Source organism: Lepidochelys kempii, chromosome 9 (assembly GCF_965140285.1).
Source record: "Lepidochelys kempii isolate rLepKem1 chromosome 9, rLepKem1.hap1, whole genome shotgun sequence".
NCBI classification, from domain to species: domain Eukaryota; kingdom Metazoa; phylum Chordata; order Testudines; family Cheloniidae; genus Lepidochelys; species Lepidochelys kempii.
Genome location: NC_136388.1, coordinates 50710347 through 50735286, shown reverse-complemented (window position 1 = coordinate 50735286; position 24940 = coordinate 50710347). Strand labels below are relative to the sequence as shown.

At 49.2% G+C, this 24940-nt stretch overlaps 1 protein-coding gene across 1 annotated transcript in view; it reads right to left on the bottom strand.

Annotated features, from left to right (window-relative positions):
- The window catches only part of TSPEAR (thrombospondin type laminin G domain and EAR repeats), an 88396-nt gene that overhangs the window by 56089 nt on the left and 7367 nt on the right, over nt 1-24940 (bottom strand). Inside the window, exons 2-6 of the mRNA XM_073358810.1 lie at nt 16988-17208; nt 16492-16730; nt 14401-14491; nt 2724-2880; nt 109-240 (exon numbers count right to left, since the gene is read on the bottom strand). Of these exons, the coding sequence (XP_073214911.1) occupies nt 109-240; nt 2724-2880; nt 14401-14491; nt 16492-16730; nt 16988-17208 (840 nt within the window). The remainder of the gene's footprint in view (nt 1-108; nt 241-2723; nt 2881-14400; nt 14492-16491; nt 16731-16987; nt 17209-24940) is intronic.

The window sequence follows — 24940 nt, the reverse complement described above, 5'->3', positions numbered from 1 at the left end:
AGAAGACTGAGTCTGAGCTCCACAGAGCTCACAATCTAAATCTCTACCACTGGAAGCAACAAAGTGAGCCATAGTAGCAGAGCTGTCTACCAGTCACAGATCTCTTACCTTCTAGCATGGCGATCCATGCACTCCCATCACATAGATAGAGCCCTTTCTGAGAAGCGTTAAACCAGAACTGGGCCTTTTCATTCTTCGTGCAGGGAGGTCGGGATCCTAGAGTCACTTTCATGTCAGCCTCTGAACACAAAACAAAAGCAAACAGGTCCCTTTAATGCCCTCAATACAATGAAAGATTAAATTGGACTATTAAAAATGGAGACCACTGCCCTGCCAGAGCATATAGCATAGGGTGGCCTGGATTGGGTAGAGACTCCTACAGATCACAGTGGGTTACATGGCTTAGGACCCACACCCTGCAAAGCACCTAAGCACACACTTAGCTTTAAGTAGATCAGCGTACCCCACTCATGTCAATTAGAGTACCGCTGCGCTTAACGTCAAGCATGTGCTTTAGTGTTGTGCTGAATGGGGCCTTCACTCACGAGAAAGAGACTGTATGTCCACTTTGCAGGAGCAATTAGCAAGGGCACTGTTCCAAGACAAAGCCAGACTCAGCAGATATGCTGCAGAGCTCTGAGGGCTTAATCTAGTCCATATCTGTTAAGGCCCAAGGTCCAGAAATCTGGAGATATCATACAAAATGTACAAGAGCTTAATTTGCATATTGATCACTATGCAGTGCCTCAATTCCATATGTTTTAAAAGTGGAAAAAACTTTTCTTTTTTTAATTTTCTCCCCCTACTCCGAGCTCTCCCCCTGGTATCTCAATTCAGCTGCTAGTTCAGTTTCTCTGAACCACCTACTGCAGAACTCTACAGAGCCCAGCGTCACCTGATTTGGGCTGGTGGGGCGGAACTGCTCTCTCTCTCTCTCCTGGCTTACATCACCCCCTGCCACAACCACCTTACCAGCCACAGAGTGCGCTCTCGGATCCCCCTGCTCTCAGTGCCTGGCTCTCCTTTGCTCTGCAGCGACTCCCGAAACTTGGGCCTGATTCTCCTCGCTCTTACACCAGTGCAAATCAGGGGTAACTTCACTGACATCTGAGGAATCACACTGGTGTGGGCCACTGGAAACTCAGGCATGGAGATGTATTAATGGATTCCTCCCAGAATTCCAGAGTGAGCTCCCTGCTCTATTCCCTTCGGGGACACAAAGACCTGGACCACACCATCCTTCCAGGAGCTACAAGCCCTGGAAGATGCTGCACTATGCTTAGAATGATAGTAAATAGCCTGGAGGGGAAACAGAACCACAGCAGTGCTTAGAATAACAGCATAGGGAATAACACTGGGATGTTTTCTGAGCAAGAGAGACCAGCCCAGACCTGTTTCCACAGAGCTCCACACAGCAGTGCTCTAATGAGAATATTACTGTGCACTACAGGCATTACATCCCCAGGACAGCTCTCACAGGCTGATCTGCAATTCTGCTGGCAGGGCCTTGTTCCCTAGCAATTCTCAGAAGTGGCGTTTGCAAACTGACACGTACCGCAAAGATCAAACTCAGAAACGCAGCTTCTCTTGCTATTTCCAAGGGATAAAACCAGCTTCCTTATTGACAGGGCTCTGCAGAATTTGCCACCCAATCCACCCCTTGCCAGAACTGGATGCTAGCCTAAGCTTTCATGTTAAAAAAAAAAATTAAGTTTGTAGCTTTTATGGGACTGACAAACACCTTCCAAACAGGAACAGAATGCACAACACAATAGTGCTACCTGCCTGAGTCTGCAGACAGCCAGACACAATGAATATGAATGGCCTGAATTGTCCCCATGCGATTTAATAAGGTCTTCACGCTGAAGTCTAATGAAGACTGAATGGCGGATTTATTTCAGGAGTGGGTCTCTGGACTGCTGTATGGGCCAACTCTCCTCCCTGCATCATCCCGTTGGGCCCTCTCTCCATACGCCCCATCCTAAGACTATTCATTAGCGTCAACTCTTACCCAGACCAATAGATTAGACCAAATCAGTCATTTCTGGGCCAAGCCATTCTGGAGTTATGACAAGCCAAAACAAACCTTCAGAAGGGGAGAAAACCTTCCTTTTTTAACCCTCGTCTCTCTCAAAACCCTCGTCTCTCTCTCTCTCTCAACAAGCCATTCGCTTTTCAGAAAGATACCCACCCTAAAATCATCCATGAAGCTTATAGCAGAACAAGAAGCTGGGTCTGCTGCTGCCCAGGCCCCTCACCGTAGTCACTTTACTATCCTTCTTCTAAATATACTACTGTTTTAAGATTCTTCCTATACTGTACTTACAGGAAATTGCTTAGGGAAATACATTATCTTGCATATTGCTGTTAACTAAGTGTTGTTCTGGGAAAGGAGATGAGCTACTGCTATTCCTTCCAAGCTTGGCCCAGGCACCTGATGGGAAATACCCATAAGATTGCTCTGTTCCATGACTGATTCTGCAAGTTTCCAAGAAAAGGAATAGGATAAAATCAATGGAAGACAAAAATTCCTTCCCCTGAGATGCTAAACGCCTTGCAACTCTTGCCTGCTTGCTATGCAGTCCACTCACCGTGGTTGGCTTTCCCATCAGACTAGTATCAGGCTCCGTGCAGTTAGAAAGCAGCACTAAGGTTCTGCTCTAACGTTCTGCTAATACGCGATGGTGAGGCACCTCATGAACTATCTGCTGCATGTTACTGACCGTCAGGGTATTTCAGCACCTCGTTGCTCGCTGGCTTCACTGGGAGATCCTGCAGTACTGGGGGGATGGAGAGCACTGCTAGCTTAAAGTTCATGTTAGTGCACATCCTTGAGGTAGCATCAGATCCTGGCAACAGGACTAGCTGTCTTAACAAGCCCTGAAAAGAGAGGAAGAAAAACTAGGGAGATCAAGTTTCAGAGTAACAGCCATGTTAGCCTGTATTCGCAAAAAGAAAAGGAGGACTTGTGGCACCTTAGAGACTAACCAATTTATTTGAGCATAAGCTTTCGTGAGCTACAGCTCACTTCATTGGATGCATACTGTGGAAAATACAGAAGATGTTTTTATATACACAAACCATGAAAAAATGGGCGTTTATCACTACAAAAGGTTTTCTCTCCCCCCACCCTACTCTCCTTCTGGTAACAGCTTATCTAAAGTGATCACTCTCCTTACAATGTGTATGATAATCAAGGTGGGCCATTTCCAGCACAAATCCAGGTTTTCTCCCCCCCAACGCACCCCCCAAAAAAACCCCACTCTCCTGTTGGTAATAGCTTATCTAAAGTGATCATTCTCCTTACAATGTGTATGATAATCAAGGTGGGCCATTTCCAGCACAAATCAAGGTTTTCTCCCCACCCCCCCAACAAACCCACTCTCTTGTTGGTAATAGCTTATCTGAAGAGATCACTCTCCTTACAATGTGTATGATAATCAAGGTGGGCCATTTCCAGCACAAATCAAGGTTTTCTCCCCACCCCCGCAACAAACCCACTCTCTTGTTGGTAATAGCTTATCTAAAGAGATCACTCTCCTTACAATGTGTATGATAATCAAGGTGGGCCATTTCCAGCACAAATCCAGGGTTTAACAAGAACGTCTGAGGGACAGTGGGCGGGGAGGGGGGAACAAACATGGGGAAATAGGTTACTTTTTATAATGACTCAACCATTCCCAGTCTCAATTCAAGCCTAAGTTAATTGTATCCAATTTCCAAATTAATTCCAATTCAGCAGTCTCTCGTTGGAGTCTGTTTTCGAAGTTTTTTTGTTGAAGGATAGTCACTTTGAGATCAGAAATCAAGTGACCAGAGAGATTGAAGTGTTCTCCGACTGGTTTTTGAATGTTATAATTCTTGACTTCAATTTGTGTCCATTCATTCTTTTACGTAGAGACTGTCCAGTTTGCCCAATGTACATGGCAGAGGGGCATTGCTGGCACATGATGGCATATATCACATTGGTGGATGTGCAGGTGAACGAGCCTTTGATAGTGTGGCTGATGTGATTAGGCCCTGTGATGGTGTCCCCTGAATAGATATGTGGGCACAGTTGGCAACAGGCTTTGTTGCAAGGATAGGTTCCTGGGTTAGTGGTTCTGTTGTATGGTATGTGGTTGCTGGTGAGTATTCGCTTCAGGTTGGGGGGCTGTCTGTAGGCAAGGACTAGCCTGTCTCCCAAGATTTGTGAGAGTCTTGGGTCATCCTTCAGGATAGGTTGTAAATCCTTGATAATGCGTTGGAGGGGTTTTAGTTGGGGGCTGAAGGTGACGGCTAGTGGCGTTCTGTTATTTTCTTTGTTAGGCCTGTCCTATAGTAGGTGACTTCTGGGAACTCTCTGGCTCTGTCAATCTGTTTCTTCACTTCCGCAGGTGAGTATTGTAGTTGTAAGAATGCTTGATAGAGATCTTGTAGGTGTTTGTCTCTGTCTGAGGGGTTGTAGTAAATGCAGTTGTATCGCAGAGCTTGGCTGTAGACAATGGATCGTGTGGTGTGGTCAGGGTGAAAGCTGGAGGCATGTAGGTAGGAATAATCCATCAAGACTGCAGGGCATGGGCAATGATAGGTGGTGATCTGTGGTTTGAATTTCCCTTAAACTCCTACAGTCTGAGTGGGTGTGATTCATGAACGAGGGTCAGAGTTTAATGACACCATCTTAGCTTTCCAAGATGTCCATCCACAGCAGTTCTAGAGCCATCATCATATTAATGTCAATGATGAGACAATTAGCTTTAAAAAGACCTCGCTGCCAAATTAGAGACCAAGAATGACCACAGGCAACTGTCCCCTTGCCTTTACAAAATCACTGACATTTCAAAAACCACATCAGTCCCATAGATAAGGGACAGTCAATATTTTTTCACACCTCTAAGATATTTGTTAAAATGTCAAAAGTTTTTAAGCAAACTGCCTGAGTCACTTTCTATGTGTCATGCAAGTCTGGGAAAATGCCAGGAAATGTTGGGTCAGATTCCAGTGCGTGTGGCTAGCCTTCCTCTTGCAGGTGCTTCAGCAATTTCACACACGGCACTTCACTCCCTATCAACCCGCAGCATAGCCTGCTATGAGTGGAGCATATGGCAGGCGTAGCTGACAAACTGACATTGGATTTCTGCGTATTGCGCTTTTACATTTCCCATGCTCAGAGCCGGATCCACAGCCCATTGAAATCAATGGGAGTTGCTTTGGGTTAGGGAAGTAGGGGTGGATTTTTCAAAGGTGTTTAGGGATCTAAAGATGAACACAGCCATCTCGTGGTATTTTCAAAACACACCTATACATCTAGTGGTATTTTCAAACTCTCCAAAGATACCTAATTTATGGGTTTCAATGGGAATTGGATGCCTAACTTGCTTAGGCACATTGGAAAATCTCACTAGGCCTCTGTCTGCATCTTTAGGCACCTAAATAATCTGGCTCTCAGTGCATAGATACGGCAGTGCTCAGCTTTGCGTAAAACACCTAAACTACACAGGTAGATTCATGTAGAGTTCATTGGCCATTTTGTTCTCAGAGCTGTCTCTAGTCTGGAACAGAGGAAACGCACACACTGTGCTCGCTTTTGGAGACTTTACTTTTGCTCTTACCTGCTGATTTCCTTGATCTAAAAGGCCAGTTATTTGAGACTGCAGGGGCGTGCCTTGTTCTTGCCTGTGGATACATAACAGCCAGCAGGGCTTGTTCTGTCTAGGGGTGGGCTTCAGATACATGACTGACATTCACCGTGCCCACTTCTCTCAGAAAAAACATGGGTTAACCTGGTGTTTGTGCCAACGGCTTGGCAAAGGAAAAGCAGCTTGAAACACAGGCCTGACCATGCTATGCAGAGGAAGGATTATGTCCTTGCTGCACCACCATATGAGCTCAGGTCCGTCCCTTTGCTCACAGGGGATGGTAATTTACTGCTGCCATGTCTCAACAACAAATTGCTTCCCCGACTCTCTGCACTGGCCAGAAAAGGGGGAGTGGAGCCAATGCTCTGCCCATTCCCAGCCCAGCCCCACCCATCTGCCCCACTCACTCCTGCGCCTGGCCTCAGGGCCTGGACTCCTGTGTGGGGTAAAAGGCTGGCATTCATCCCCACAGGGGTGCCCAGGCCAAGCCACTGCCCTGCCCTTCGAGGGCTGCTCTTAAACCATGTCACCCTCAAGGTGAGCTGGGGGCAGAGCCCCGGTGTGGGGATGGCGCTGTACCTCCCCAAGGCCCTCCTCCTGGGAGCTACGCTAGCAGCACTCCGAGCCCAACCCAGCTCCTGAATGGCCTCTGTCCTCGGGGGCGTGACTCTGTCAGCAAAGATGGGGGGAGGCGGGCCCTGAAGTGCCACCAGCTCCTTGCACAAGCAGAAGGCCCAGCACAGCGAGGCCCCTTCACCCCTCCTGCAGCCTCACCCTTACAGCCGAAGCCCCCTCACGCCCAAGTTTCCCCCCTCAGTCCTCCCAAACTGCCAGCCTCTCCTCCCCCCAAACCCCTTATCCTCCCTTCTCCCTCTTCCCCAGCCCCCCCATCCTTCCCTCCCCTTCCCACCAACCCCCAAATACTCACATCCCCAAACCCCTTCATCCTCCCCTCTTCCCCAGCCCCCCCCATCCTCTCCTCCCCTTCCTACCAACTCCCAAATCTTCCCTCCCTCAAACCCCCAAATCCTCCCTATCCCCTCTCACCAAGCCCCCAAATCCTCCCTTCCCGCAACACCCTCATCCTCCCTTCCCCCCACCAACACCCTCATTTGCTGGAGGGGCCTATTTCCTGGAGCTCTGACAGCCCATCCAGAGGAAAGAACTTGGCATGTCCTGCAGGTGATTCAGCAATGGCACCCAACATGGTGACTCCCACTGGCTGGATTGTGCGTCCTAGAGCAGCAAGAAACTACTGCATTAGCAATCCTTTTCCTCCATGGCGTGCTCCACATCTGAGCCCCCTCCACAACCTCCTTTGCAAGGTCGCTCACCAAGTTCTCCACCTGTGCAGCCAGTAGTGGCAACTCAGTGGGCTCTGGCTGATGGTTCTGACCCTGTGATCACAGGGGTGGCTGTAGGCCATTCTCTCGCTTTCAAGTTATCCATTATGTCGCAAGCACGCTTTATTTCATATTTGTAGCCTGTGGATGTGGGCTTGCGGGAGGGAAGGTCTCCAGGGATAGATCACTGGGGCGGACAGTGTTGTATTTGCTGTTTCAGTGAAGGATGAGGCTGGTTTCAGGACAACCCATTTATCTAACTAGCAACTAGAGATGAGAGACAGGGGAAACAAATTACTGCCTAATGTTTTAACAACTCACCTGGCTGCATAGCTGCCTCTGGAAAAGAGCTGTGAGATATTTCATCTCCTAACTGTCAGGGTGGTTAAGCACCGGAACAAATTGCCCAGGGACATTGTGGAATCTCCATCATTGGAGATTTTTAAGAGCAGGTTAGACAAACACCTGTCAGGGATGGTCTAGAGAATACTTAGTTCTGCCATGAGTGCAGAGGACTGGAGTAGATGACATCTTGAAGTCTCTTCCAGTTCTAAGATTCTATAATATGATCATTCATTTTCCAACAATATTCGCTCCCACATTTAAATGAACTCTCTTTGGCCACGTTTGCTGCCCTATGTGCTTGCTTTCCGCAAACACCCAACCAATTGAGATTTACTCACATCAATGTTCAGAGAAACGCAATTTCAAAGTCATGTGTTTGAGTGTTTGTGGGAAACTAACTTTAAATCCCCACCCACAAGTATTTGGAGGTCCTTGCAATCTCATCCAGCCACAATACTATGTGACTTTCTGGCTACCACAGCTCAGATTTTAATTCTGAAATTCTCAGAGAGAGACCCGCCCTCAGTCAATTCAGAAAGTAAAAAACTAATTCAATGCAACATTTGCTGAATAAATGTGGATAACTAATACATTCAAGGAAAATCACCAGGGGTCACAGATATTCACCAAGCAGCAGAGAGGCTAAATCTGGATGCATTTGTTGTGAATTATTTGCTCTGCTGTCCCAAGGAACTCACTGTCAAGATCCTGAGAGAGGGTGAAGCTGAGATGCAGAAGTGTAGCAGTTTTTAACATGGTGAAATAAACCCCCTCCCTAGTAGTCTAGGCCATGCGTGTAGTGCCCAGCTGCTAGACAGAATCCATCCCGCCACACTTAGCTCTTACACCCGTATGTACAAAGAGCTCTCCAAACGTCACACGCTCCTAGGCTTTCACAGCTGAATGAAAATTAGGTTTTCCCCCAGCAGCGATTAGATCGGGGTAGGCAAACTTTTTGGCCTGAGGGCCACATTGGGGTGTGAAACTGTATGGAGGGCCGGGTAGGGAAGGCTGTGCCCCCCAAAGAGCCTGGACCCCACCCCCTATTCGCCCCCTCCACTTCCTGCCCCCTGACTGTCCCCCTCAGAACCCCCAACCCATCCAACCCCCCTGCTCCTTGTCCCCTGACCGCCCCCTCCCGGGACCCCCCGCCCCTAACTGCCCCCCTGGGATCCCACCCCCTTTCCAACCCCCCCTGTTCCCTGACTGTCCTTAACCCTATCCACACACCCACCCCCTGACAGACCTCCCAGGATTCCCATGCCCTATCCAACCCCCCCGTTCCCTGACCCCTGACTGCCCCAGAACCTCCGCCCCATCCAACCGGCCCCTGCTCCCTGTCCCCTGACTGCCCCCTGGGACCTCCCCCACCTCAACTGTCCCCTGTTTCCTGTCCCATGACTGCCCCCCAGGACCCCCTACCCAACCCCACCGCCACCCCCTTACCATGCTGCTCAGAGCGGAAGAAGCTTGCAGCCCCGCTGCCCGCGTGGTGGCATAACTACAGGGGAGGGGGACCAGGGAGAGGGGCCGAGGACTGGCCTCCCAGGCCAGGAGCTCAGGGGCCAGGCAGGACAGTCCCGCGGGCTGGATGTGGCCTGTGGGCCATAGTTTGCCCATCTCTGGATTAGATGCTTATATAGCAAGCCCAGGCACATTGGATCATTTCTCTGCACAGCTCTGCCAATGCACCTGAATCTGGCCCTGCAGCCCACCCCCTTATTCCAGCCTTGATGCTCTCAGTGGTTGAGGCTGTCAGTTATGCTGGACTGTGTGGTGGTGAAGCTAATTGAATTCTTTTTATTGGTCTTCACTGCAGAGGATGTGCGGGGGATTCCCACACTTGAGCCCTTCTTTTTAGGTGGCAAATCTGAGGAACTGTCCCAGACGGATGAACAGCAATTATCACAAGACTAGCAATAAAATCACGAGAACTGGCACCATTGCATATGTTTGGGTTTAAACTTGTCACAAAGGGTTTGTAACTTAAACAGGACCTGTGCAGGAAAGCCCCAGCATGAAACTGACTAGCTGCTTTTCCCAACCCAAGCTGCGAGAAATGTAAAGACTGAACAAACAGCATAAATGGGGAAAGATCAATTAGCATCAGATTAAAGGAATTCTAAACACCTATTGTGCCATGTCCTGGGTGTGCTTTGGTGCAGCAGAAAGCCAGTCAAAGTCAAGTAGGGGATTGGTACCTACACTCAACCCCACCCCCTGCTCAGGGGCATGGTCCATGACGACTCTCTCCCCTGGCAATGGGAGAGGGCATCAGGATGGCAGTACCCATGCACAGTGTTTCCCCAGCTTTTTAGGGGAGCGCTTTCCTCTGTGGTTCTCAGTCAGCTGAGAACATTCATGGGCTGTGCAGCCTTAGACAGGGGTGCTCAATAGCTGCAGCTGTAGGGCAGGAATGGGGGGTGGTACCCAGGAGGGCCCTCCTCTGTGGTAATCAGGATGGGCACAATCTCTACCCCCACACCTGTGACCGGCCCCCTGAATCCCCTGAACTCCAGGACAGTCCTTATCATTTGACTTGAGGATTCATTGCTCTCTGTGTTTTGAGCACAGATGCAGCAGGGCCAAAACACGCGCAGGTCTGGGTGAGTTGCTGCAGAGCCAACTAGCTTTCCCTGCTCCTGCCTGCCAAGTGATATGAGCTTGGGACTTCTCTCCTCCTGCTTTGCTACTAGTCCAAGCAAGGAAATGGTCTTTAAAAAGCAACAACGTTCTTACTCACCCATCATTTACTCAACCCGAAAACATAAAACCCTTTTGAAAAAAAGAAACAAAAGCTAAAACAGACACATGGATCAGTCTCCAATATAAGACCCATGCACCTGTCATTTCACTATAAATCAAGGCTGTTATACTCTTCGCCTATTAAACTACACAGAAAACATTCTCAAAAAGAAAAGGAGTACCTGTGGCACCTTAAAGACTAACAAATTTATTTGAGCATAAGCTTTCATTAGCTACAGCTCAATTCATCGGATGCATTCAGTGGAAAATACAGTGGGAAGATTTATATACATAGAGAACATGAAACAATGGGTGTTACCATACACACTGTAACCGGAGTGATCACTTAAGGTGAGCTATTACCAGCAGGAGAGCGGAGGCTGGCGGGGGAGGGGGGGGGAGGAGGGGACTTTTATAGTGATAATCAAGGTGGGCCAATTCCAGCAGTTGACAAGAACGTCTCAGGAACAGTGTGGCAGGGGGGATAAACATGGGGAAATAGTTTTACTTTGTGTAATGACCCATCCACTCCCGGTCTCTATTCAAGCCTAAGTTAATTGTATCCAGTTTGCAAATTAATTCCAAAAAGAAACGACAGCATTTGCTCAAGAAACTCCCTGAAAAAGCACAGGAACAGATCTGTGCAGACACATGCCTAGACGCCTGACCTGGGGTATTCTATCTGCTACCCAAGATCCATAAACCTGGAAATCCTGGACATCCCATCATCTCAGGCATTAGCACCCTGACAGCAGGTCTGGCTATGTAGACTCCCTCCTCAGTCCCTACGCTACCAGCACTCCCAGCTATCTTTGAGACACCACTGACTTCCTGAGGAAACTACAATCCATCGGTGATCTTCCAGAAAACACCATCCTGGCCACTATGGATGTAGAAGCCCTCTACACCAACATTCCACACAAAGATGGACTACAAGCCGTCAGGAACAGTATCCCCGATAATGTCACGGCAAACCTGGTGGCTGACCTTTGTGACTTTGTCCTCACCCACAACTATTTCACATTTGGGGACAACGTATACCTTCAAATCAGCGGCACTGCTATGGGTATCTGCATGGCCCCACAGTATGCCAACATTTTTATGGCTGACTTAGAACAACGCTTCCTTAGCTCTCGTCCCCTAACGCCCCCTACTCTACTTGCGCTACATTGATGACATCTTCGTCATCTGGACCCATGGAAAAGAAGCCCTTGAGGAATTCCACCATTATTTCAACAATTTCCATCCCACCATCAACCTCAGCCTAGACCAATCCACACAAGCGGTCCATTTCCTGGACACTACTGTGCTAATAAGCGATGGTCACATAAACACCACCTATACCAGAAACCTACTGACCACTATACTTACCTACATGCCTCCAGCTTCCATCCACGAAACACCACACGATCCATTGTCCACAGCCAAGCTCTAAGATACAACCGCATTTGCTCCAACCCCTCAGAAAGAGACAAACACCTACAAGATCTCTATCAAGCATTCTTACACCTACAATACCCACCTGCTGAAGTGAAGAAACAGATTGACAGAGCCAGAAGAGTACCCAGAAGTCACCCACTACAGGACAGGCCCAACAAAGAAAATAACAGAATGCCACTAGCCATCCCCTTCAGCCCCCAACTAAAACCTCTCCAACGCATCATCAAGGATCTACAACCTATCTTGAAGGACGACCCATCATTCTCACAGATCTTGGGAGACAGACCAGTCCTCTCTTACAGACAGCTCCTCAACCTGAAGCAAATACTCACCAGCAACCACACACCACACAACAGAACCACTAACCCAGGAACCTAGCCTTGCAACAAAGCCCGTTGCCAACTGTGTTCACATATCTATTCAGGGGACAACATCATAGGGCCTAATCACATCAGCCACACTATCAGAGGTTCGTTCACCTGCACATCTACCAATGTGATATATGCCATCATGTGCCAGCAATGCCCCTCTGCCATGTACATTGGCCAAACTGGACAGTCTCTACGTAAAAGAATAAATGGACACAAATCAGACGTCAAGAATTATAACATTCAAAAACCAGTCAGAGAACACTTCAATCTCTTTGGTCGCTCAATTACAGACCTAAAAGTGGCAATACTTCAACAAAAAAACTTCAAAAACAGACTCCAACGAGAGACTGCTGAATTGGAATTAATTTGCAAACTGGATACAATTAACTTAGGCTTGAATAAAGACTGGGAGTGGATGGGTCATTACACAAAGTAAAACTATTTCCCCATGTTTATCCCCCCCACACCCAACTGTTCCTCAGACGTTCTTGTCAACTGCTGGAAATGGGCCACCTTGATTATCACTACAAAAGGTTCCCGCCCCCGCTCTCCTGCTGGTAATAGCTCACCTTAAGCGACCACTCTAGTTACAGTGTATATGGTAACAACCATTGTTTCATGTTCTCTGTGTATATAAATCTCCCCACTGTATTTTCCACTGAATGCATCCGATGAAGTGAGCTGTAGCTCATGAATGCTTATGCTCAAATAAATTTGTTAGTCTCTAAGGTGCCACAAGTACTCCTTTTCTTTTTGAGAATTCAGACTAACACAGATGCTACTCTGAAGCCTGTCATTATTCTCAAAGGAATTATAAAGTAATTTGACAAAATAAAATTTGGTGGCCAGTTAATAAATACATTTAATGGACATTACTTCCCTGTTTGCCAACATCTTTTAAATGAAAATTATTTAGAGACCAAAACAAAGACAACAAAACCCCATCAAACCATTGGCCAGAGTGAAAGCTATTCTCTTGTGATGAAATTGGTCTCATATTCTATAAGAATTATGCTGTTGTTGATTACATGGGCAGTGGAAGGTTTATTATTATAATTATTGGTATTATCGACAGAGATTTATATTGTGGTAACACACAAAGGTCCCATTCCTAATTGGGGCCTCTTGGTGCAAAGCATGTAAGTAATAAATATGCATCCGTGCTCCATTGTACTGGGTGCTGTATAAACATAGAGTAAAAGGTCAGTCTAAGTACAAGATGAGAGACAAAAGGCAGATACAGATAGATTCCGCATCTAGTCACTTCATTGATCTTAAGTGCTTGCATTTGGTAACTAACATGACCGCTGACATACTCTATTTTCATTCAGCAACGTAACCAGCTGTGAAACAAAGTAACAGGCAACTGAATAATGCTTGAATTTTTGTTGGCCTTGCTGTTCCAAAAATAAAGGTAATCTGGAGTCTGCCATTGTCTTTGAGGGAGAAGATGAGCACACCATCCAAAAATACCTAAAAGGAATAAGGCCCCAGTCTTGCAGAAAGAACCACATGGGTAAATCCATGTGCCCAGTGCTCATAATGGTGCCACTGGAACCCCACACTGGCACAGCAATCCACTCGCATGCTATCAGTTGCAGGACCGGGGTCTATCCTATTAAGAAGTGACCCCAGATTTTCCAGGTTTGTTCTGTCACATTGGTCATGCTGTCTCGCAGCTGAATTCTGTACTGGGGGCAAAGACTGCATGAGAAGAAGCACATGGTCTCGGCTCAGAAATGTGCTTGCGTTTGCAATCATAAATCAGCAGGGAACAGAAGCAGCCATGTTAATCTCTATCAGAATTCTCTAACTGCCAGAATAGTGAATGGAGAAGCCACAACAGTGCAGATCAGCACTGTCCATCCTGGCTCCAATCCTGCAGAGTTTGCTCACATTAGCAGAGCCATCCAGAGAATTAGGGATAAGGCCTTGCACCCTCAGAGGAATCCAAAGAACTCTGCAAAGTATTAAGGGGTGTCCCAGCACTGGCCGCTCTGCAGCAATCCCGGCATCTCTGTACTGTCTATGGTGCAAGCAGGGGCTGTGGTTACCCGACGGAAGCCTGGGCTCATGAATAAAGAGCTGGAATGAAACCCAGTGTAGATACTATCAGGACAGTGACCGAAGGCCAGTGTGGCTGGGAGCCAATATGTGTTCAGGAACTGCCTTAGCCATTAGATGCTGTTTAATGGAGGGAGACAATAGAGGCCAGCATACCAGGGAGCTCCTAAGCCTTTTTCAGATGGTGGAGTTTTAAACTGGGGTCCCCTCCCACTGCCTTTGGGAGCTCGGCTGAGAAATGTGCAGGCATCTTTCCCAAAGGCCAGCCCAGCATTCTGTGCTACCTGGGCCCAGTCTTCCTGAGAGGAGTGTGTCTCAAACCGATGATGCTTCTGGCCCAGAGATGGGGGCAACTCTGCACTGCCACTGCTAACATATCTCACCGGAGCCCACATGAGCCAGAGCCCGCCCTGTGTCTGATAATCATGTTCTCAGAGCACACCGAGCCAATCCCATGTCACTAGTGACACTTACCGTGAATAGCCCTTTCCTTCTCCTCCTGCTCCCAACATAAAACCTGGATCCCTTCACAGCCAAGGATGCGGGGAACGGTGTATCCACCACCCTGGAGGGATTACAATAAGAGGCACATGAGCACAGAGCAGCTAACTTCATGGCATCCACTGGTGACTGGAAAGACCAAACCTGGGCCTGATGGCCTAAGGAGATTCCTGTAATTACAGCGCTCAGTTGCTAGGAAGACAAATGTAAACACAGGCCTTGCCAGACTAGTTCATCTAGCCTGGGATCCTTGCCAGACTAGTTCATCTAGCCTGGGATCCTGCCTCAGACAGTGGCTAGGATGGCTATTCATATTTGGACTCCTACTAAAAGACTTTTGCCTCAGTGATGATTTCATGTGGCAGAGAGTTCCACAAGGTAATTCTGTGATGGGCACTAAAGTCTTTCCTTTTCTCTGGATTTTAGGGAAGAACCGGGTCTCACAGGCTGTTTTGACTCTGATCTGGACAGAACATTCGGCAACTTTTCAGATGACAAGTCCCCTACGCAGGATTTCAGTGAGATTACTTAAGCTGACACTCTCTCTGCTCCCCTTCACATCTGCCTACCAAATCCTCCCTCCCCATTTGTAACACTGCAGATGCCCCAGATTATCCCCTTCCCTCCAGGGAAGGCACCCGCTCCCCCAGACCTTCCACCAGGGGTCAGTACTTTCCTCCTGAGCCAGCCAAGCTACAGCTGAGGCCCCCCCTCCCCCCAAAGGGGGAGCCAGTGGTGGACCCTTCTCACACTAAAGTCACCAGACAGCAGAGCCAATCAGCCTATGGACTGCCTGCAGCCAGTTTGGTGATTGTTATGTAGTATTTATACTGCAATAGCACCCAAAGGCCCTTCTCCCAAACTGATCCATCTTGCCCTGGAGCTGGGCAACACACATTTTGTAGGGGTTGCAAAAATTTTGGAAAGAAAATGAACAGTTTTTGTTTTGTCCAATGTTTCACTCGGTTTTGGGTTTTCATTGTTCTATGAAAAATTGCAAAGTGAAAATGGAAATTTTTCATTTTATTTAGAAAAAATTCATTTTGATTCCAAAAATGTTTCAGTTTTAGGAGGGCTCCCCCCTTTCCCACACTTTTACTCCCCCTCCCTTTTTTTCGGTGGGGGGAACTAAGAGCAAGAGGGAATTTCCCCAGTATTTCCAAATGAACATTTAGAATTTTTTTTTCAAAATCTCCTTGAAAACAGGCATTTCAGCTAAAAAAAAAAAAAAAAAAGAGTCATTTTTCAATGAAACCCTGTTTTTAACTGGCTTTTTGGTGACATTTTTCCAGCCAGCCCCAACACAGCTCAGAGCACCAGATCCCTGGCCTGAAACACAGGCTAAAGAGATGAGACAAACACAACACAGAAGTGGAGCATTTGGGGGGGATGAGATGAAAGCAAGAAGACACCTTCCTCTTTCCATTCCCTACCTCCCCATTCCCAAAACATCTCCCCCACCCCCACCCAGCTTACCCTGCCAGTGCTGCCTCAGCACCCTCCTGCTGCCCTGCCCGCCTCATGGCACCTCTCCAGGGTGACTGACAGCCTCTAGCCCAGCATGATCGGACTCCAGCCAGCTCTGTTCTTCGTAACTCCATGGCAGAATGGCACAGAAAAGGGGAGACCGTGAATCTGGATTGGCTCAGTGCTCCCACCCCAGAGGAGACGCTTGTGGAACTCCTCTTGGGGCAGGCATGTCACCCCCAGTACCAAGGAGCCTGGCTCCAAACTTGGGGAAGAGAGCAGAGTCCTCCAAAAAATTGCTGACATTGCTGGGTACCCTCTGAGAATGCCAGGCTGGTGAGAGCTGGAGCAAGACTCTGCTTTCCAGGACTCCCTGCCTGAGGGACAGGGACAGGGACAGGACATAGAGTTCTGTCCTTTGTGCAGCATTGGTAAGCATCCAGGTTCTCTGCTTTGTTATGTGTGCAAGGATGAGATGGCAGGAGTAGACAGAGCAACAGCAAACCCTGCAGAGCACCCACATCTGAAAAGCTTTCACCACCCCACAGCCAGCCCTACACCCAGGAGGTCCCCCTGAATTGCACTTACTATACATACACGTCAATGGGGATACTGCAGTCCACAGTTAGGGAGAAGAATGGCCCAGACACGGCCAAGACAAGTGTGTGCCACTGGTTGTCAGTTAAGGAGATGCCCTGGAAGATGACCTGGGTCTGCCAGCCGTTGGAGAACTCTCTGCTCCAGAAGAAGAAGTAGAGTTTGTTCAGCGAGTACCTGAGCCCAACAAGCACCGTGTTGCTCTCCTCCTTCATCACAGTGAAGATATACTCGTTTTTCTGAAAGAGCAGGGAAAGGGCTAGTTCTGAGGCCAGCATTTGGGGCGTGGAGGCTGCCCATAGACGACTATACATGCAAACCTTTTTGCTCATTGATTGCACTGGAGAACTGAGAGCTCATAGGCAGGAAGGATGAGTTTGTGGTTGAGACACTGGAGTGCAACTCAGGTCTGCATATGGGCTTGGGTCCTAACCATTCACCAAAGGGGAGGGGCATCCACACCCAGGGCCCTGGTGCAGGCGCGGTTGGTGTTTACCTTTGGTGGGACGCTGAGGACCCTCAGGGTGATGATGATGGAGAATTCCTCTGGGAAGAGGTCACAGTAGAGGAAAATCTGGGAAGCCGGGAAGCTCAGGGCATGGCGTGCTGATGCAGAGAACTGAAACCCACGTGCCCCCTGCACTTGGAGCATCCGAATCCCACTTCTCACACCACTAGTCGGAACCACTTCCGAGAGAATATCCAGGGGGCGCAAGTCTGTGTCAGAGAAATCACAGAGCCACATCGCTAAGGTTGCTCACGACCCTTGCCAATGGCATGAAGATCATCAGTAGGGCTGAGCTAAGAATGGATTTTTCCATTTGGGTACCAAACCAGAAAAAAAATCTGGTTAATTCAAAACCATTTTTTTAAAAAAAATTCTAATAAAAAATTTGTTCTGAATCAACTGAAATATTTTGGGTTGATTCAAAATGATTTTTGAGTTTTTCATTTCAAATTGGCTTTTTTCAGGTGTTTTTCACCCTTTGTGTGTGTGGGGGAGAGAGTTTTAATTGGCCAAATTTGAATTCAAAACACCTGTTTCAAAATGAAAAGCCCAAACAAGTTGTTTCTAAATGGCCAAAGTGAAATGTGTCGACTTTTTCAAAAAGAAAGTTCATTTTTTTCCCTCAGCCAAAAACCATTTGTTGAATTTGACCCAAATTCACAAATAGTTTGGGAGCACTGAAAAATGCTTTTTGTGACCAGAAAATCAATTCAGCTAAATAAGTAACTAAAACCACCCAGCTGGAATCATCAACAAATGTGGGGGGAAGATGATGGATCAGATGTGGGGAGAGGGGGGTAACAAACAAAACCCCCAAAAGCACAGCTGCCATGCCATGTGCACATGCCTTACCAGAGTCATGGCCTGGACTGACCACTGTCAGCTCCGCCCACCTGCTTCCCCTCCCCCTGGTCTATTTCTAACCCTCAATATGCCGTGTCATTTTGGATGCAGGCTGTGTGCTCCTCTGGGCAGATGTGCCTGTGGTTGCTTTTGGGAGGTGCCTCCCACAAAAGAATCCTGGACAAGCACTCATCACGACACGTGCAGATGGCTCACGCACACCCCACCCTGCTGCATGGAGTCAGCGCTGTAGCATCACTGGTTTGAGATGGCTGGATTCCTCATGAGCGGTGACACCCACTCACTTCTACAGCCCTGGACAGGAATTTGATGCCCTGTATTCTGCAGAGAGTCACAGAGTTCAAGGCCAGAAGGGGCCACCCGATCATAATCTGACCTGTACAGCACAAGCCCCCATGGCCACCCAGCCACAGCGCTTGAAGTGGGGAGAGGGCACAAGGGATTGCAGACCTGGCCAAATACTACTACTACTGATTTCAATTGAGCTAGGGGATTGAGGGGACACTTCAAGCACCATCTTACCACAGCTGCTGCTCCCAGATTCTGAGAGGAGCCCCCAAAGGGTTTTCAGACCACCCTGGGCACTGTTCAGCCACCTGCACGCCAAGCCCAACAACCTGAATTAACACAAAATATTACAGTCCACAGGACACTAGACTATTGTGTGCCAAAGGCAGAGAATGGAGAGACTGTGATGCACCAATGCTTGAGACCCCTGCATTGGCAGGAATGATTCAGTGAGAAATATCCAGATAATCCTGACAAGTGACCCGCACCCACGCACTGCAAAGAAAGGTGAAACGCCCTGAGGTCACTGCCAATCTGACGTGGTGGAAAATTCCTTCCCGACCCCACATGGCAATCAGACATGTGAGCAAGATGCAGCCAGCAAAGCACCAGAGAGAGAATGTCCCGTGCCAGCTCAGAGCCCTGGCCCGCCCTGTCTAGTGTCCCATCTCCAGCCATGGCCATCCCTGATGCTTAGAAGACAACCTCTCCCCTCAAAAAATACATTGGGGGCGGGAGTTTCCTACCTGACCACAAAGGATTAAGAATGCTTTTTAACTCATGGGACTGGTCAATGAAGCAGCGCCAGTTCACTCCGCATTGTAAACAATATCTGTATCCCTCTGCCTGTAAAGCCATCCCGGTTTGGAACCCGGAGTTCAGCTGTGCTTGGAGGGAGAGGAAAAATCACTGCTAATACGTTTCAGATAATGCAACAGATTATCTCCCCCAATGCACTGGGGCCCAGATCAGCCCAGGATCCACTTCAGTCTCTGCTGGCACAGATGTCCGTCCCGATGATAGAGGAGGGGTGTTGATGGAAAGTGGCTTCTCCCTTCCCTCCACTGTGGGACCTGGATGAGAGTCGCCAGGGAAGCTCTGATCTAGCATGTCCTTTCCCATGGATCCCTGGCCATAAATTAATGCTGACCACACCATGCAGAATCCCCAAGAGGGAATGCCGGGCTCAGCTCCACCGCCGAAAAAGGATTGGTGATATCCACGTACAACAGAGCATGGATGGCTGACAAACTGTTTTTGTCATGCACCTTTGAGCACTGCCCCTGCACTCCTCCCACCTTCCATGGGACTCACTCCAACACCCCAAACCTGTGAGATGCTTCCGACAACTGCTTAAAAAAACATTTCTTTCCTTCTTCAGCCCCCTACTCCCGTCCTTCGGATATGGATTTCCTTCCCCTCCCCACCCCAGGGAAACAATGACCCTGCTCTGAGTTGCAGGGCAGTCGCTGCTCAGTCCTGTGCCAGGGACAGGTTAAAGAGCCGGTAGCTCTCAGTCCATCAGGCCAGCTTCCCGCTGAGACATAGCACTTGTTTGCCAGCCCTGCTATGGCCCAGGAGATTGGCCCCTGCAACCCTGGCATTATAACAGCTACTGTAGGGATTTCTCAGTGGTGTTGCATTGGATCTGTGTGCTGCAGACAACATGCTCAATGACTAGGCTAATCAATGACTAGGCCAATCAAGCATGCGGGGATGGGGGAAGCCGGATTTAGAATAGAATCCTGGCCCTTCTCTTCCAAAACTACTGGTCATTGTCATGTGAGCTAAAAGCCGTCTCCCTTCAATGGGGCTCATATCCTCTCTGCCACTAGGGGGCAACACACACACATCTGACGAAGTGAGCTGTAGCTCATGAAAGTTTATGCTTAAATAAATTGGTTAGTCTCTAAGGTGCCACAAGTCCTCCTTTTCTTTCTAGTATAACACAGTCTTTCAAGTACAGTATGGTACTGAGGTGCCTGGCTTTACATGCCCCCGGGACACAAATAACAGTGTCAGCACAGCTTTCTAAAGACTCCTGGAAGCACAGAACACCCTGGGGAGGAATGCGGCCAGCCCAAACTCCTGCTGGTAAACGCTTTGTACAGCACCACCCCACCCACTGTGTGTCTGGCAGGCAGAGAGATGGGCAGAGGCGATGGGGTGCGGATCCTGATGTAGTTTTAGGCTAGAAATCATCTTTAACCAGAGCCTGCATCTGCATTTGCGGAAGTTCAGGTCTGGATTTACACTATGATTCAGGCTGGAGGCTCAAGCAGCTTTGGGGTTTGGGTGCAGAATCAAGGTCATCAAAGCTTCGGGAGCTGTTCCCACACAAATTCAGTCAAAATGGGGGAAAGTCCTGGGAGCTGCGCCGCTCTCATGAAGTTTCAGAGACCCAGAATCCCACAAAGGGCTCTGAACGTTTCTGCATCTGAACTGAGACCAAAGTCGTAGGGGCAGGTTTAGATCTGGGGCTCAGAATCCAGATGGCCCAGGAATTTGAAACAACTTGCTTTGGAAGTTCCAGGTTTTTTGGCTCATCCCTAATTATGCACCACCCACCTGCCCGCACACAGAGCCATAGGACATCGCTGTTAAAGAACTAACATCTACTCAGAGAAGAAAGCAACGCACAGGTGGCCTCAGGGTATCCCCCGGACTGAAAAACTCAGTGAGGAGACAGCCTTTGATTGGGCACAGCTGGGAAGTGCAGACATCAGCCTGGCAGACCTAGGCCACCCACAACCTGTCTGCAGCGCTTCAAACCCATGCCAGCAATGCTGAATTATAACCAGTTAAGAGAACCCACCGTTTGATCTCTTCGCAAATACCGTGCTGTGGAGCAACTGCAAAGGAGAAAACTTTGCCCGGGTGCTTCACCTATTAACTGGCATCAGCGTCACGTCAGTCCAATTTTTCTTAATTGCTGTCGGCGTCCCTGACAACATTCTTTGTTTAACAAAAATAGACCAGACCAGAGTGTTTGCACTGGTTGTGCACTTGAGCAAAGATCTGTCTGTTGCACAGAATCTGGTGCACTGATGTTCCTCCCACCCTCAGCTACACTGATGCTTTTAAGGTGAAGATACCTTTCAGCAGAACTGTGCTAGACAGCGAGCTTACCTGGCTTTGGTATCTACTGGCTCCTGCTTGTAGGAGAAGATATTATTTGTATTACTGTAATGCCTAGAAGCCCTCATCATGGCCAAGACCCCTATTGTGCTAGGTGCTGTACAAACTCAGAACAAAGAGACCATCCCGCCCCAAAGAGCTTCGGGAACTCCCAGAATTCAATGAGAGATTCTGCAGGTGTCTGTAGCCAGTGAATATTTTCTACCCGCAATGGGCCAGATTCTGATCCCCTTACTCCTGGGAAGTAGCACCTTGGTCAGAAAGCAGGCTCACTGAACACAACAGAGTATGACGCTACTCCGTGTGAGTAAGGGGATCAGAATTTGGCCCACAGTTTGTATGAGACAAACGACATCCCCTCAGAGGACAGAGGAAATGAAACCCGGCCTGTCGTGTCCCAGAAGCTATGGCAGGGCATTGGGTTTCACCCAGACGATCCCATTGTCCATTTCTGCATCTCCAAGCATTTCCAATGGGCCAGCACCATGGGATCAGAGTGAAATAAAACTCACCAGGCACTCAGAAAACCTAAACCTCATCTGTGGAGCAGCTGGACTGGCTGGCTGGCAGCACTCTGTGGCACCAAGGAGATGACCTTGGTTACCATTCCAGATTCAATTTCTCATCATTCTGGACGCAGCCATTCTTGTTGCTTTGGGGTTTGTTGGCTCCGTGCTATAACCTCTCTTTGAATTGGTTACATTTTAGGGAATGAAATTAACACATTTTTCATACAAATTTGTCCTGGTTTCCATCATTCGGTTAAACAGAGAAATTCCCAGGTCCCTAGTGGAGCACTCAATATTTAGTTGGGTTATGAGTGAACACACTATTTGTTGAATTTCACCTCTTCTTCTGCTTGTAAAAGGTTAGCAAACAAATCACAAAATTTTTGACTGCGTGCATTACACCAAACTCCTTGCTCATTTCTTCCTTGCTGTTTTCCTTATATGAAGAGCTTGTGAACACTCGGTTGGAAATGATCCACATTTGAACTTGGAAAATGGCTGCACGATGGTTAATAACACAAGTCACAGGCTATTATTTCTGCCTCCTAATTTATGTAACGAACCACCAAATGTACAATTCAAACAAATTATAATTCAAAATTTCCTTTTAGCCAAATGGATGCTTTCAAGCTTAGCATTTGCTTTTAGCCGCTATTTATGCTAAGCCTTGACTGCTTAGATGTTCATGGCAAGCCAGCTGCAAAGGGTCATGAACAAGGCTGAAACTGAATTTGTGTTTGAATTCAAATCAATGATCGTGGGAAAGTCCTCCCCCCAATTTACTCAGCTCTACCTTGCTACCATCAAATTCCAGCCCTCCCCCACAGCCTCTGGTCTGAGGGGGTCACCAGTTAGGAAGACCACCTGGTACACTTTTCTTCCAGAGAACAATGGCTGTCTCTCTACAGGTAGGCCTGTGTTGCAGTCACATGGTATGATGCAGCTGGAGTAGACCTACCTGAGCGAGCTCACATCTGGCTAGCAGCGCTGTGAGCTAGCCCCAGGTGGTTAGCCTGCACTGAAGCCCAGAGCTAGCTAGCTGTTTATGCCGGCTGCAGTCACACCTCTGGCAGCAGGGCAGGTACACCCTCAGAAATACATTCCAGCTCAACCAACATTGTGGGCTCCATGCAATAATCACTGGGTGACACTCTGTGGCCTGTGTTACACAGGCAGCCAGACTACATGAGCAGATGGTCCCTTCTGACCTTAACGTCTGTGTAACTATGAATCGGTGCTAAGGGCTGGATCCTCCACTGCCTTGCAGCTTGTTTAGTCATTGAGACTCGGACAAGTAAAACACTGTCCGATCAGAATTTTCTACCACCCTGGAGGTAGCATTTTGTGACCCATGCACTGACGATGGGTAGCTTACATCACTACTGAACATGACCCAGAGACTTCAGCGGGACCTGTAGCCTCTTACAACAGATCTGGATTTGCTCCGTTTCCTTGGGGAACCCATGTACCTTTGCAGAACAAGTAGGAAAGAGGCGCCATGTGAAATGACTCTGCAGTAGGGTTGCCAACTTTGCAATATTTAGAGACCGTAACACTCCAGCAGGAGTGCCGGAACCTCCCCCACCTGCCTCTTCCCCGCAAGGCCCTGCCCCACCTCTTCCCGAGGCCCCGCTTCTGCCTCCAAGGCCCCACCCCCATTCACTTCTCTTTCCCATCACTCACTGCTCTTGCCCCACTTCCCCCCCCCCACCTACACAGGTTGGGAGGGACTTGCCTGTGGACAGGGCCATCCCTAGCTATTCTGGAGCCCTACGCAGCCCCTCCTCGGTGGGTGGGTGGGGAATGGGACAGGCCTTCGCAGGGGGTTAGCGGGGCTGGGCCCTGCAATGACCTAACTCAGGGGTTCTCAAACTTCATTGCACCACAACCCCCTTCTGACAACAAAAATTACTGCATGACCCCAGGACGGGGGACAGAGACTTGAGCCCACCCGATTCCTGGCATCCCGGGGGGAGGCGCGGGGGGATGTCAAAGCCCAGGGGTTTCAGCACCAGCCAGGGGGCCTGTAGTTTCACCAGACAGTGGGGCTCGGGCTAAGTCAGCCCTGGCAACCCCATTAAAATGGGGTCAGGACCCACTTTGGGGTCCTGACCCACAGTTTGAGAACCGCTGACCTAACTTAACTCCTGTTGAAGTCAATAGTAAGACGCCTACTGACTTCAATAGGAGCAGAGCTAGGCCAATACTGAAGATCCCAGCCGAATGCATGCACCAACTCTGTACACGTATCTGAGGTATGACAGGCCTGCCGACCGGGGGGGAGGGGAGGAGCAGGGGCAATTGCCCAGGGGCCCATGTGATTTAAAAGGGCCTGGGGGCCCCCGGCCACCACCAGCAGCGTAGCTGGGTGAAGGCAGGCTTCCTGCCAGCCCTCGCTCGGCGCCACTTCCGGAAGTGGCCAGCACGTCCCTGAAGCCCCTGGGGAGGGGGTCTCCGTGCACTGCCCCCACCCTGAGTGCCAACTCCGTAGCTCCTGTTGGCCGGGAACTGCAGCCAATGGGAGCTGTGGGGGTGGTGCCTGTGGGCAGCGGCGCGCAGAGAGTCCCTGGGCCCCCCACCTGGGAGCCACTGCCAGAGGGATGTGCGAGTTGCTTTCGGGAGCCACCCAAGGTAAGCGCTGACCCCCTGCCCCTCTCCTGCACCCCAACCCTCTGCCCCATCCCAGAGCCTGCACCCCGCACCCAAACTCCCTCCCAGAGCCAGACCCCTCACCCCCTCCCACACCCAAATTCCCTCCTAGAGCCTGCACCCCACTCCCCAACCCCCTGCCCCAGCCCGGTGAAAGTGAGTGAGGGTGGGGGAGAGTGAGCAACAGAGGGAGGGGGGATGGAGTGAGCAGGGGGCGTGGTCTCAGGGAAGGGGTGGGACAAGGGTCTCCGGGTTTTTGCAATTAGACAGTTGGTAACCCTACCGGGCGGGCATGCAGAAACCCTGGCCGGGCCGGAAGAGCGCACCCGGCAGCTCGCTGGGCACCAGCCAGCACAGGCGCAGCACTGCCCAAATGTCAGGTGGACTGCGTCCACGCAGACGCAGCTTGTGCAGGTGTGGGGGCCCATTGACTATCCTGCCCTGGGGCCCGGACTTGCTGTTGGAGGCAGCCATGGGCTGTAATGTTCTCCTG